This window comes from Hibiscus syriacus, unplaced genomic scaffold (assembly GCF_006381635.1).
Source record: "Hibiscus syriacus cultivar Baekdansim isolate YM2019G1 unplaced genomic scaffold, ASM638163v2 tig00002919_pilon, whole genome shotgun sequence".
Lineage (NCBI taxonomy): Eukaryota > Viridiplantae > Streptophyta > Magnoliopsida > Malvales > Malvaceae > Hibiscus > Hibiscus syriacus.
In genome coordinates, this window is record NW_024061957.1 from 186,525 (window position 1) to 200,302 (window position 13,778).

General features: G+C 35.8%; 3 protein-coding genes across 3 annotated transcripts; 1 reads left to right on the forward strand and 2 right to left on the reverse strand.

Annotated features, from left to right (window-relative positions):
• Nucleotides 1–5,669: 5,669 nt before the first annotated feature.
• Nucleotides 5,670–8,027, forward strand: LOC120163212 (transcription factor HHO5-like). The gene is made up of 5 exons (XM_039173198.1): nt 5,670–5,886; nt 5,987–6,222; nt 6,495–6,723; nt 6,910–6,986; nt 7,905–8,027. Exons 1-5 carry the CDS (start codon nt 5,670–5,672, stop codon nt 8,025–8,027), a joined length of 882 nt encoding a protein of 293 aa, XP_039029129.1.
• Nucleotides 8,028–8,153: 126 nt separating this feature from the next.
• Nucleotides 8,154–9,489, reverse strand: LOC120164054 (proline-rich extensin-like protein EPR1). Its single transcript, XM_039173821.1, has 2 exons — nt 9,264–9,489; nt 8,154–9,178 (listed from the first exon to the last, which is right to left on the reverse strand). The coding sequence occupies exons 1-2, from the start codon at nt 9,406–9,408 to the stop codon at nt 8,358–8,360; spliced, it is 966 nt and encodes a 321-aa protein (XP_039029752.1). The 5' UTR covers nt 9,409–9,489; the 3' UTR covers nt 8,154–8,357.
• Nucleotides 9,490–12,406: 2,917 nt separating this feature from the next.
• Nucleotides 12,407–13,385, reverse strand: LOC120162938 (olee1-like protein). Its single transcript, XM_039172979.1, has 2 exons — nt 13,176–13,385; nt 12,407–13,085 (listed from the first exon to the last, which is right to left on the reverse strand). The coding sequence occupies exons 1-2, from the start codon at nt 13,342–13,344 to the stop codon at nt 12,586–12,588; spliced, it is 669 nt and encodes a 222-aa protein (XP_039028910.1). The 5' UTR covers nt 13,345–13,385; the 3' UTR covers nt 12,407–12,585.
• Between the last annotated feature and the right edge of the window lie 393 nt (nt 13,386–13,778).

Below are 13,778 nucleotides of genomic sequence, written 5' to 3' on the forward strand. Positions count from 1 at the left end.
TCAGTATCGTATCTCCACCTTTGAAACAAAGTGCTTTGTTTGTGGTACCCCGCAGATATCTGAGGATCCATTTGACTGCTTCCCAGTGTACCTTGCCCGGATTATTCATGTACCTGCTAACAGCTCCCACTGCTTGAGCAATATCTGGTCTGGTACAAACCATGGCATATATCAGACTTCCAATTGCTGAGGCGTACGACACCTTCACCATGTGTGCACGTTCTTCTTCCGTATTTGGTGACTGTTCTTTGGAGAGTCTGAAATGAACACCTAAAGGTGTACTTACTGGTTTAGCATCTTGCATGTTGAACATGGAGAGTACTTTGTTGATGTACTCAGCCTGTGATAATATCAAAGTCCCTGACTTTGTGTCTCTCTTGATCCTCATCCCAATAATCTGCTTTGCAGCGCCCAGATCCTTCATAGCAAACTGCTTTGACAATTTTTGCTTCAAGTTTATAATCTCTTGCATGTCTGAGCCTGCAACGAGCATGTCATCAACGTACAACAATAAAATAATGAAGCTATTGTCGAACCTCTTGATGTAGCAACAATGATCTGCTTGGCATCTGGTAAAAACACTGCTACTCATGAAACTATCGAACTTCTTGTATCACTGTCTAGGAGCTTGTTTTAAACCATACAAGCTCTTCTTCAACCTGCATACCAGGTTTTTCTTGTATGCCTCTATGAAGCCTTCTGGCTACCTCATATAGATTTCTTCCTCCAAATCACCATGAAGGAAAGCTGTCTTTACATCTAACTGCCCAAGATGTAAATTCTCTGCAGCTACAATTTTCAACACCAGTCTGATAGTAGACAGTTTCACGACTGGAGAGAAAATTTCATTGTAGTCAATACCTTCGTTTTGCTGAAAACCTTTGACAACCAATCTTGCTTTGTAGCGTTTGCTCCCATCGTGCTCTTCTTTGATCCTGTAAATCCACTTGTTGTGAAGCGCTTTCTTGCCTGGTGGTAATTCAGCTAATTCCCACGTCTGATTTGACAAAAGCGAATCCATCTCATCTTTCATGGAAGACTCCCACTTGACTGAATCCTCCACTTGCATTGCTTCATCATAGCACTCTGGTTCACCATTGTCAGTCAGCAACAAGTAGTGCAAAGAAGGAGAATATCGTTGGGTTGGTTTAGGAATTCTCGAGGAGCGTCTTAGTTCCGGTATGCCTGGTTCTTCTTGAATTGCTTCAGGACTGATCTGAACATCATTTCCAGAAATCTCCTCAAACTCAGCAAATTCTTTTGTTTCAGCTTTGGTAATGGAGCTGCTTGATTCTACAGTTGACCTGTCTTTGTACATCACATTCTCATTGAAAATGACATCTCTACTTCTAATGATCTTCCGATTTTCATAGTCCCAAAATCGATAACCGAATTCATCACCGCCGTAACCAACAAAGGAACATTTGTTGGACTTAGCATCAAGTTTACTTCTTTCAGCAGAGTCTATGTGTACATAAGAAATACAACCAAACACTCTTAAGTGTGAAAGGTTTATTTCTTTCTTGCTCCAAACTTCCTCTGGTATTCTGCCATCCAAAGGAACTGAGAGTCCACGGTTGATCAAGTAAGCTGCAGTGTTGATAGCTTCAGCCCATAGAAATTTGGGCAATCCGACATGTATCCTCATGCTTCTGGCACGTTCATTCAGAGTTATGTTCATGCGTTCTGCTACGCCATTCTGCTGCGGTGTCATGGGAACTGTTGTCTCCATCTTGATCCCATTGTTTGCGTAAAAATCTCTGAATCTCCTATTTCTGTACTCTCCTCCATTGTCAGACCTCAACCGCTTGACTTTCATACCAGTCTCGTTTTCCACCATGGCCTTCCATTTTCTGAAGGTATCAAAGACTTCTGATTTTTTCTTCAGAAAATAAACCCACACCTTCCTTGTAGAATCATCGATGAAAGTGACATAATATAATGAGCCTGCAAGAGATAGAACTGGAGATGGTCCCCATACATCAGTATGAACTAACTCTAACTTTTCAGCCTTAGGTGTCTTACCAATCTTTGCAAAGCTGACTTTCTTTTGTTTGCCAAAGATGCAATCCTCGCATAGTCCGACATCTACATTCTTTAGATCTGGCAGCTTCCCCTTTGACAAAAGTGTCTTCATCACTTTCTCGCTCATATGGCCAAGCCTTTGGTGCCATAGGTTTGATTTTCCATAAGCATCTGCTACTGCAATGATGTTCTCTAAATTTGATGTTATATAGAGAGTACCAGTTTTTCTTACCACGAGCAATGACGAGTGCTCCTGTGGTAATCTTCCATTCACAACCTGAAAAGGTTGTGCTAAATCCTTTACCATCAAGCTGTCCTACAGAAATTAAATTTCTTTTGAGGCCAGGAATATGTCTCACTCCTTTCAGCGTCCAGGTGGTTTGGTTTGGCAACTTTAGTCGGATGTCTCCTTTTCCGACGATCTTTAAGGTTTCATCATCAGCTAGATGAACCTTCCCAAAATCACCACTGACATAATTTTCCATGATTTCTCGGCATGGGGTGGAGTGGAAAGATGCCCCCTGAATCTAAGATCCATGATTCAATCGGACTGTTGACGCTTAGAATCATGGCATCACATGTCTCCTCTGTCACGTTGGCAGATTCATGTGCGCCAATATTTTTCTTCAGTGCTCGGCAATCTCTTTTAAAGTGACCCTTCTTGCCATAATTATAACAGGTAAAATCTTTCTTTCCCGTTGTGGATTTTCCCCATCTGGATTTCGATCTACCATGATTTGAATTTCTTTCTGAAGTTCTCCCTCTAGACTCCGTGTGCAAGGCTGAGGAGGTTGATACTTCACCCGATTCTCTCCGTCGAATTTCTTCGCTCGGTACCAGATCCCGAACATCGTCGAATTTCAATTTACTATTTCCCGATGAGCTGCTAACTGCTGTAACAGTAGCATTCCAACTGTCTGGTAGAGATGATAAGAGAATTAAAGCTCGAAATTCATCATCGAATTCAATTTCCACTGAACTCAACTGAGTTGTGATTGTGTTGAGTTCATTTAGGTGTTGTGCCATCGATGCCCCTTCCGTCATCCGCAAATTGAATAATCGCCTCATCAAGTGCACTTTGTTTGAGGCTGATGGCTTCTCATACATACTGGAGAGAGTCGCCATAAGACCCGTCGTGGTCTTTTCCTTTGCTATGTTGAAAGCAACATTGCGGGATAACGTCAGTCGGATAACTCCGAGGGCTTGCCTGTCGAGAAGAGCCCAGTCTTCATTCTTCATGCCCTCTGGTTGCTTTCCTGAGAGAGGTTGATATAGATTTTTCTGGTACAGAAAATCTTCAATCTGCATCTTCCAAAAGCCAAAGTCTGCACCATCGAACTTTTCAATTTTCACATTCTCTTCGTCTGCAGCCATCGCTCCCACTCGAATCTGGTTTCGTTTGGATCATTTCTGACAATTCTTGCGAACCACCGTGTATTAGAACACATCCGTCGACAAATTTGTATCGCCGACAAAATTTTACTATTCACGAAATTCACTATTCGCGTGAATAGTAACCTCACAAAAATTGACAAAATTCACAACCAAAAGCTCTGATACCAGTTGTTGGGAAATAAACCAAGTACAAGTAATTTCCCTATAACCAGATTAGTGAGAATGCAAAATAAAAGCGGAAAAATAATACCCGAAATTGATAACGGAGTTCAGCCAATTGTGCTTACGTCTCCAGACTGCTACAAATCTTTTACTAAGAGAGAAAATTTATAAGTGTTTACAAAACACTCACTACTCACAAGAAAACTCTCTAGTATTGGAAGAAAGAAATGATTTTTGGGATGGTTTTGAAGCTAAATGAGCTAGGGTATTTATAGTTAAAACTTAAGGACTTAATCTTGTAAATACTCTAAAACTTAAGGATTAATTGTGATTATCCTATTATCATTTTTCAACAAACATCTACCAAACTTTGAAAAACTATTTTTCAAAGAAACATTTACCAAACTTTGAAAACCATTTTCAAGGAAACATTTACCAAACTTAAAAAGCCATTTTTTCAAAGTTTATTACTAAACTGGAAAACCATTTTAACATGAACTCTTCCTGAGTATGAGCTTTGTTTAGCACCAACAAATAAACAGCCTCCGGTTTTGATGGGCAGATCAAGTTGCAGAGCTGCTATAAAATAAACTGCCATAAAATTCATACAATTGAGCAACATTATAACTCCAGAAAATAAGAAGGTGCATTATTGTAACCCAAGAGAATCATTACAAAGAAAAAAAGGGATAATTTATTAAGTTCCCCATACCAGACAAGTTCTTCCTTTCTTCTCATCGCCATGAATCTGCAAACCACAAATACAGGCTCGAATAAATTGCCGTTTGTTCTCACTACTCTCAAGCAGCAGACTATCTAGAAGATCTTTTAGAAGTCGGTAGCAATCACTTATCAACTTGGTCTTCTGAACTATCAAACCATGAATTACAATAAGTGCCTCAAGGACTTCGGTCAACAAATCGTCTCGCATGAATCTGTTTTCAAAACCAAATCAATTAGATGAGGGAGCGATTTCATTATTAGTGAAAATAACTAGTAGTAGTTAAAACGCCAAGCTCATATATTAATCAACATGGTAAAAAAATTATCGGTTTGATTTTGTCTGTTCTTTTTAAAGTAATCATGAACTGTCTGTAAAAATGACAAAAATAAAGAATCCTACGTATAAATTATATTAAAATAATTATTTTTGTAATTAATTTTTTTAGAAAAAGTTCACCTTTTGGGTCCAGATAGAATACATTGAATTCAGAGTAAATTACTTTTTTGTTGTCTTTACTTGGTGCAAAACTACGTGCTTAGTCGGTGAAAGTTATCTAGAAAATGAAAAAACTCGAGTTCAAAAATAACTATTTATAACCTTGTGACAAAGGTTGTTTAAGTGATAAACAGTTTGATATCGTTTAAGTAAGGTTTGAGTTTGAGTTCGAGTTCATGTATATGCATAAAATTCCTGTGGGAAGACTCACTTACCAAAATCATGTGTGCAACACAGATCTGTCTGAATTAATCAAGACGAAGCCTAAGAACCGGGAGGGCAACAAAAAAAAAATTATTTAGAAGTTTATATTTTAAGGAAAAAAATCAACACTTAATTATCGAATCAAATCTTAAAATTAAAAATATAAGAGTTTTTGAAAATTTATTTTATTGTTACACCTTTTATACGTTAATATATATATATATATATTTATTTATGATATTTAAGTCAATTTGACAAAAATAATTAAAAGATTAAGAGTCAAGATAAACAAAATAAAAGTTTAAGATTTAAAATAACTAAACCGGTAAAATTGAGGGGTCAAAAAGCTAATTCTGTAAAAAAGAAACTAATCCTAAAAAGGGTCAAGCAGTCAAGTGACAGGTTCCCATAGAATCAAATGTACTGAGTTGAGTTGTCAAAAGTCAAGCACGAATGGTGATCAACAAAAATAGACTCAAAACTTCAATTACTGAGAATCTGGCGTTAGCTCATTCAAGTTTCAGGATTCTCTCATTTCTTTCATGTCAAAGTCTAAACGAATTAATGCATATTATGTAATCTCGTTTGTCTTTTAGGCCAATAGTGGATTCCGAGTGTGATAATTTCCCTTACAATTCTCCAGTTTGAACAAGAAAGGAAAAAAATGTCTTCATCAAGCTCTCTTGAACTGAACCCGAGTCTTAAACCATCTTATGTGCCTAAAACCATAGCAAATCTGCTCAAAGATATCTCCAACGTCGAGAACGCAGTAGATAAGTTAGTAGTTTTGAATAATTATATCATTCATCTTGAAGGAGAATTGAACAGCATCTCCGCTTTCAAACGTCGACTTCCTCGATGCATGTTGCTTTTAATGGAGGGTGAGAAATAAATCATTTTTTAAAGTTATTATTTCATTTTTTTCCTCCAGATTTTTCTAGAAATTTTATGATTGGTTTTAAGTTTTTCTTTTTGTCGAAGGACTTGGGACTTTGAAAGAGGAGTTTATGAAGATCAAGAGCGGGATGGGACCTGAAAATGAAGGGCCGTTAATGGAGTTCTTGGCGATGAAGAAGAAATTTTATGAAGGAAAACAACCACACACGTCTGCTCAGGATAACCAAAACTGTGATTTCATAGGAAAGGGTCTGATGAGTTCATCTCCTCACCATCTATGGAACTCTATGCAGCACAAAGCATTCGAAGACTTTATTCAGGTAATTAACCCCATAAAAATGAAAAATGATGTTGTTGTTGCTCGTTAGGATTTTGATAAGAATGAACGGATTGAAGAAGACGGGGTTTTCTAGGTGTCATTTTTTAATCCGATCTTTATTTATATTCATCCGTTATAAATCTTAAAACAAAATTTATTTTGTTAACTCTAAATATCACCTACTAAAGATAACCGTATTTGTACGAAGTAACCAATATAAATCTGGCATTCATTTATGAAAATATTTACAAAAATTGTTTAAATCATGCGTAGGCTTCTTATGAGAACCCCAATCCTTTCGAGCCAAGCAGATGTGCAAGTGTTAACGGAACCACAAACGACAATGGTGAAGGCGGGTTGTACCTGAGGGCTGATGGTGGAACCCTAAATTATAACCCCAAGCCACTGTCTCAACCTAATGGGAAGAGCAACAGGCGATCTTGGTCGCCCCAGCTTCATGCAAGGTTTCTGGAGGCTTTGCGTATCATTGGAGGCATTGAAGGTACATACCACTGAAATTCATCACATTGTCTAATTTTATGGATTATTAATATTTACTTTTATCATCAAATTAATACGTCAATTTACTCTTAATTAGATTGATATTATTATTATTATTATTATATCTAAAAAATTAATATATTTAAGTACATACTTTTTTAATTTATAAATATATTTTTTTGTTCAGTGGCGACTCCTAAGCAAATCAGAGAGGTCATGCAAGTTGAGGGCCTCACTAATGATCACGTAAAGAGCCACCTTCAGGTTGGTTTATGATCCTAATTCTTAATATATATATATAGTAATTAATTTTTTTATTAAGTAAGAAGTATTATATTTTCAAAATAAATATCGAGATTCAAACTCACGTAAGATAAGATAATATGAATATTTTCGATCATTCAATCAATTAATAGATCTCTGAATAATAATTAAAATTTTGTGTGAAAGAAAGTTTTTTATATAAATAAATATATTATAAAATTTATTTAATAAATAATTAAAAATAAACTATAAATAAATTTGATACTCGTATGTTTAATTTTAAAGTAATAGTTTTTAATTATTTTATTCAAAAATAATATAAAAAATAAAAATAATCTTATAATAATACTAATTATTATTTATAAAAATATTTTTAAAAAAATCAACAATCTTTTAGTTATTAAATTATCTAAAAGAATGAGTATTATTTGGCATACCCATATGTGTTAAAAGCAATGTTTAGATGGAATGAAACGCACAATTACAAAGCACCATTCAGCGAACTGAAACCAACGGAAGTGCATAAGTAAAAAATATTATATTTCCCGAATAAATATTAAGATTCAAACTCACATAAAATAAAATAATATAAATATTTATGACTCAATCAATTAATAAATCTCTATATAAAAACTAAAAATTTGATCGAGTGAAAGTTTTTTATTAAATAAATTTATTTAATAAATAATTAAATATTAACTATAAAAATTTATAAATAAATTTGATACTCATATGTTTAATTTTAAAGTAACAGTGTTTTAGTGACTAAATTATATAAAAGAATGACTATCATTTGGCATACCCTATGTGATAAAAGCAATGTTTAGATGAAATGAGGTGCATAATTACTAAGCACTATTCAGCGAATTGAAGCCAAAAACATAATGCGGCTGTTGATATTATGTATTTTGGTTTCAGAAATATCGACTTCACTGCCGGAGGCTGTCGGAAACTAATGCAAAAGGGTCGGGTAATTATCAAGATCCATGGGCACCCCAACTATATTACGGCCTTGAAGAGCAAATATTGTGCTGCTTTTAATTAATATTTTGGAGTAGTGAAGAAAGTTTTAATTATAATTTGACATGCATTAGGATATTTTAAAATGTTTGTCAAACAATATGATAGTATCAACTTTTTACAGTTTTAGTTAAGGGTTGTTGACAATAAGCTTAATAACATGCCCAAAATTATGACTGAAATCCTGGTTCTGAATATTCCAGGATTGAATTTATTATAGTACAATAATTATGTGAAGGGGATTATTATTGGGAATTGGCGTCCAAGGGCAAATTACATAACTATATAAGTAATTCTTAGAAATGAGAAATACTGTTGGAGAATTATACATGGCGAAATACTAGTATCGGATCAAGGAGAAGATTTTGCTGGGGGGACACCAGGGAAGGGAGGTATAGGAGGGAAAGGGAGTGGAGGTAGTACTGGAATTGGCGGCAAAGATGGTGTTAGCGGTGCAGGAGGAGGCTCAAGTGGGTTTGGAATCTCCGGAGCTGGCGGCGGCTGAAGTGGGTTTGGAGGCAGAACGGGCGGCGGCAGAAAGGGGTTCGGAGGCAGAACGGGCGGCGGCAGAAAGGGGTTCGGAGGAAGAACGGGTGGCGGCAGAACGGGGTTCGGAGGAAGAACGGGTGGCGGCAGAATGGGGTTCGGAGGAAGAACGGGTGGCGGCAGAATGGGGTTCGGAGGAAGAACAGGAGGCGGTAGAATGGGGTTCGGTGGAAGAACAGGCGGCGGTAGAAAAGGGTTCGGTGGAAGAACGGGCGGCGGTAGAAAAGGGTTTGGAGGAAGAACGGGCGGCGGCAGAAGCTGGTCCGGATGAACCGATGATTGTGGTTTGTTTTTGAGTTGTTTTAGGCTGTCAACACTGGGTTTCTGGTTACACAAGAAGGGTTGTTTCAATGGCTTGAAGGAGAAAAACCCAGCTGAGAAAACATGGGTTCCTTGCTTCCTCGACTTGAGATGGAGAGAAGACGAAGTTGCAGATGAAGCCACCGCACAATACGGTTCACTGCTTTTAATCAGTTTCACCGCACACCCTTCGATTTTCTTCACATGTTTGCTCACCGAAAACGGCAAACGAACTTTGAACTCGCCATGCTTATTGGTTTTCACTTGTTGCCGAAAGCTCGGCCTTGACCTCTTCCCATCTCTACATTCCACCGCAACAGTTGCACCTGCAGGAAATAAAAAGAAAAAGAAACACTCGTATAAAACAAGAAGAAACTGAGTGAAATTGAAGGTAATAATTAAATTCAAAACCTGAAATGAAATGGGCGGCACTTGGGAAAGGCTGCTGGAAACAAGTGTCACAGTACACAGTTCCAACGACAACTGCAGATTCATGGCTACCCTCTGAGAAACCATTGAAGAAACTGAGCAACAATGTGAAGAGAAACCAAGACATTTTTCAACCTCTGTTATTCCTTACTGGAAAACCTTTGTTTATAAAAACTCTTATGGAGATTTTGTTGGTTTTTTGAGGCTGCCCCACTTAAAAGCGTATCTTTATGTGATTCATGCAAAAAACCAACCAACTGCATAAGTTTCTCACTATCAAACAGCTCAAAAGGGGAGAGGTAATATGTATAAATGAATTGAATGATTTTGTTCCTTTGTTGGCAGTGGTAACTTCTTTTTCACCTTTGGTTTTGTGTTCATAGACCGAGGTCCCCATGCAGGTTCACGAGAGCTTTCGGAGTAGCCACAAGATAAGTCCACGTGTCACTCTAAGCCATAGTGTCGACTTGAAAATGACACTGTCGGAACACAGCCGATCATAGGGCAGTTGTAGCTCAGTAATTTTTGCGGTGCAATGAGAGACGTCCTCTCTGCAAAGAAGAATCATTAATTCATCTACATCCGAAACAAGTCCTTGGGAAATGGCCGCCAAAACGGTTAAATATTAAGGCTTTGTTTAGTAGGTGAAAGAAAATTAAGCAGTGGAATCTGAAAGAAATGAATGGTAAAAAGAAAGAAAAATGTTTGGTTTTTTCAATTAAAATCTTTTGTTTCTTTGGGGGGGGGGGGGGTTCACGGGTGTTAAGAAGGTTGGAGTGCTTTTTAAATAATGTTCTTCTCTCTGTCGTGTTGGATTGTCCATAGGTGGGATAAGAAGAGAGAATACGTGTTCCTCAGCCTCTCATAAATCTACAAACAAGTCGGCGAAATCCACTTTATCTTTGTTGCTGACCACTACAATTGCTCCGATTTCATGATATGATCTTCATCTTCTACTCTTGTTTTTTCTCTGTGTTCACAATTCTATCAAAATAATTATTCTTTTTTATATCAAAATTTATTGTGGGTCAAATTTTAATTTAATTAATACTATTGTTTTTATGATATCTCGAGTCTCTGAAAGATTCATATGAGTATTTCATTATATTTAGAGACGAACATAGAATTTTATACTAAGGAATGAATTTATAAAATTTGGATGAATAAAAATAAATTATCAATAGAAAATATAAAGAAAAATATAAAAATAATATGAGAATTTGAAATTTTTAAGGGGACAATCACACCTTTTAACCCTTCTTGATCCATCTTTAATTGTACCTCTTATGTGTCTCAAAACTCCTAGAGATAATTATTTTCGGTTATATAATCTCCAAAGTCTTACGTCTTGGGAAGCAATAACCTTTTCACATGATTTATAACAGGCTCATATAATCTACCAGAATTAAATCTATTGTCTACTGATCATATCTACCTAATCTATCAACTTACGGATAGCCATAACAGTCCTATGACTGACACCATACTAAAGATCGTTATAAAACTTCTTGCAACAAAATCGAGTGAAAGGATGAAACCATCTCTTTTCAATCTTCTAATGGAGTCATAATATTTAAATACTAATCAACAATTATCTAACCACATGTGAAACTCTCTACCCAAATCAAAAGAAGTAAATTATCTATAACCATCACAACTCATTTATTTCCATCAACAATTATAATATATAAAGGATATAAATTTAAGCCTTCAATAAACAATTATAATATATAAAAGACATAAATTTAAATATTCTATTTTTTGTTTAAGATCGGAAAGAATTTAAATAGTTTAAATATTATAAAAAAATATTATATGCATTATAAATTTAAAGTGATTGTGAAATGTGAAAACAACGTTTCTAAAATATTCATGCATGGCTTGCACTATTACTTGATAACGTTGATCTCCACAAAGCTAACACGTACGAGATTATAGACAAATATGATAAATGATATCGTTAAACACGCGATTTCAACATCGTTAACGGTGTTTATCAGAAGAAAATGCAATCATTTTTATTTTATCATTGTCTTAAAAGTGTCACTCTTAGCTCCGACCGGTGGAGATATAAATACTAAAACTATTCTACTGGCACTGCGAGATCATCGAAAACAAAGAGTGATACTGAAAAATAATAATAATATAGTAGTATCATATAATCGGAGATCAATCAATGGCGGTCGGATTGGGAAGTATCGGTGACGGGAGCTATGTTCTGCTGATTGGTCAAATAGTTGGTGCCATAGCGATGGTGTCGATGGTGGTCGCTGCCTGTGTCCAGCAAAAAGAACCTGCAATCAAGCTGTCGTTCAATATCTGAGGCGGTGACAATGACAGTGACGACGGTGCTGGCTGCCACGGTGTCTAGCTAACATCATATCTGCAGATTAGCTCTATGGTTTATACCTTTGTGTGTACTCTGATAGATTCACTAACCTCAACTTTGTCAGTGAAGTTGATAATTATTGTGAGTTAGGAAGTTAAAAGTTTTGTTGGATTTATACATGCTTTTTAGAAAAGTAAAATGCAATACTAGTTCTAAAATAAATTATTTCATTTCTGATTAAATTATTATAGTGCATTGTATTTTAATCATCAAATTAAATTTTTTATAAATTTAATTATTATTATAATTTAATTATCATCGATTAAAATAATTTTATCAATTTAATCTTAACTTAAAATAATTCGAAAAATTTAATCATCATTTATTAATTCAATTAAGTTTAATCCCCACATTTATAAATTATATATTTTTCAACAATTCAAAGATTATAAAAATAATTAATTATCATAAATATTATTTTAATGACATGTCTGACAAAATAGTATCTAAAAGAAACAAGCACAAATTAGGTCAAAACAAACTAAACAATTTCAGTCCAATGTGAGATTCTTTATATTACCAACAATAATTACAATAATTATATATTAAAATAGTTATTTATACTATTAACGTGACTCTTAAATCATTTAAAATTCATTATACATTAGGATCAATCCTCTGTCCAAATTAATGTGCATATATATTTCCATCGAATTGGTCCTATACAGTACGTATGATTTTTCTTGCATGAAATTCTGAAATATAGAACTCCAATCACATTATGCGCATTAAGATGCTCATTAAATGATAAACCACATTAACTTACAACGTAATAAATGAAGGGAAATAGAGTAGTGAGCTGCTGCTCTACATGAAAACTAGTGAACTTCAACATAGTAGTCTGATATGGAGGATTCAACAAATTAAGCTGCGTTTCATATTAATAAATATATCAGTATCAGTTATCTAATTCCTTCAGGGAATAGGTGGAAAAGGGGGCAGTGGAAGTGATGGGAGAGGGGGGAGTTGAGGTAATGGTGGCAGATTTGGAAGCAATGGAGGTGACTGTGGTGGTGCAGGGTCTTGTAGTGGAGGTGGAAATACGGGATAATTCGGCTGGCCAAATTCCATGGTGCTTTTGGTATTGGATTCCTTGGAATCAGCAACACTTGGTTTCTTGTTGCAGAGATTTGGTTGTTCCAGTGGCTTGAAACTGAGAAGTCCAGCTGAGAAAATGTGGGTTCCTTGGCTTGTTTTCTTGAGATTGAGTGACGAAGAAGGTGCAGATGAGGCCACTGCACAGTATGGCTCACTGCTTCTCACGAGTTTCACCGAACATCTCTTGATTTTCTTGACACGTTTGGTAACTGAGAATGGCAAACGAACCTTGAATTCTCCATGCTCATCGGTCTTCGTTTCTTGTCGAAAACTAAGCATCGAATCCCCATCCTTGCATTCCACAGCAACTGATGCACCTGCACAAACAAAATACCAGAAAAACAAAACATATTAGTAATAAATATCAGCCTAAACAGATCAAAATCACAAGTAGTAAAACAGCTGACCAGAAATAAAGTGATGGGCTTTTGAGAAATCTTCCTGGGAACAAATATCACAGTAAACAGTTCCAGAAACAACAGCAGAATGTAGCTTACGACCATGATGGCTAGCCTCTGATAGATTATTGATTGTTAAACTAAGAAACAATATCAAGGAAAACCAAGTCATTTTCATATTTCAAATACCTCTTTTTCTTTGTTCTGATTTGTTGCCCTGAACTTGGATCAACTTTTATAGTGTAGAGCCTAACATCATTACATCATTCATGCAAAAACCAGTGAACTGTAAAGTGTAGACTATCAAGAGGAATGTATGATTTGGAATTGGAGGTTCGGAAGTAGTAAATATTATGGTTGGGAATTATAGTTGCAATTATGGAATTGGTTCCTTTGAATTTGATAACAACATGGGATAGTTGGAGTGGTTCCTGCTTTGATCACGAGCTGCTTACTGCAGCCACAGATATCATGTGCCAACGCCATGAGATATATGAGGAATTATTCATGGAAATATACTTGTTTTTTTTTGCTCTGTTTATGTTCTTCAAATTTCAACCTACTTTGAGCAAAAAGGGGGGGGGGGGTGGCGGCAAGTCGAATATTTACAAG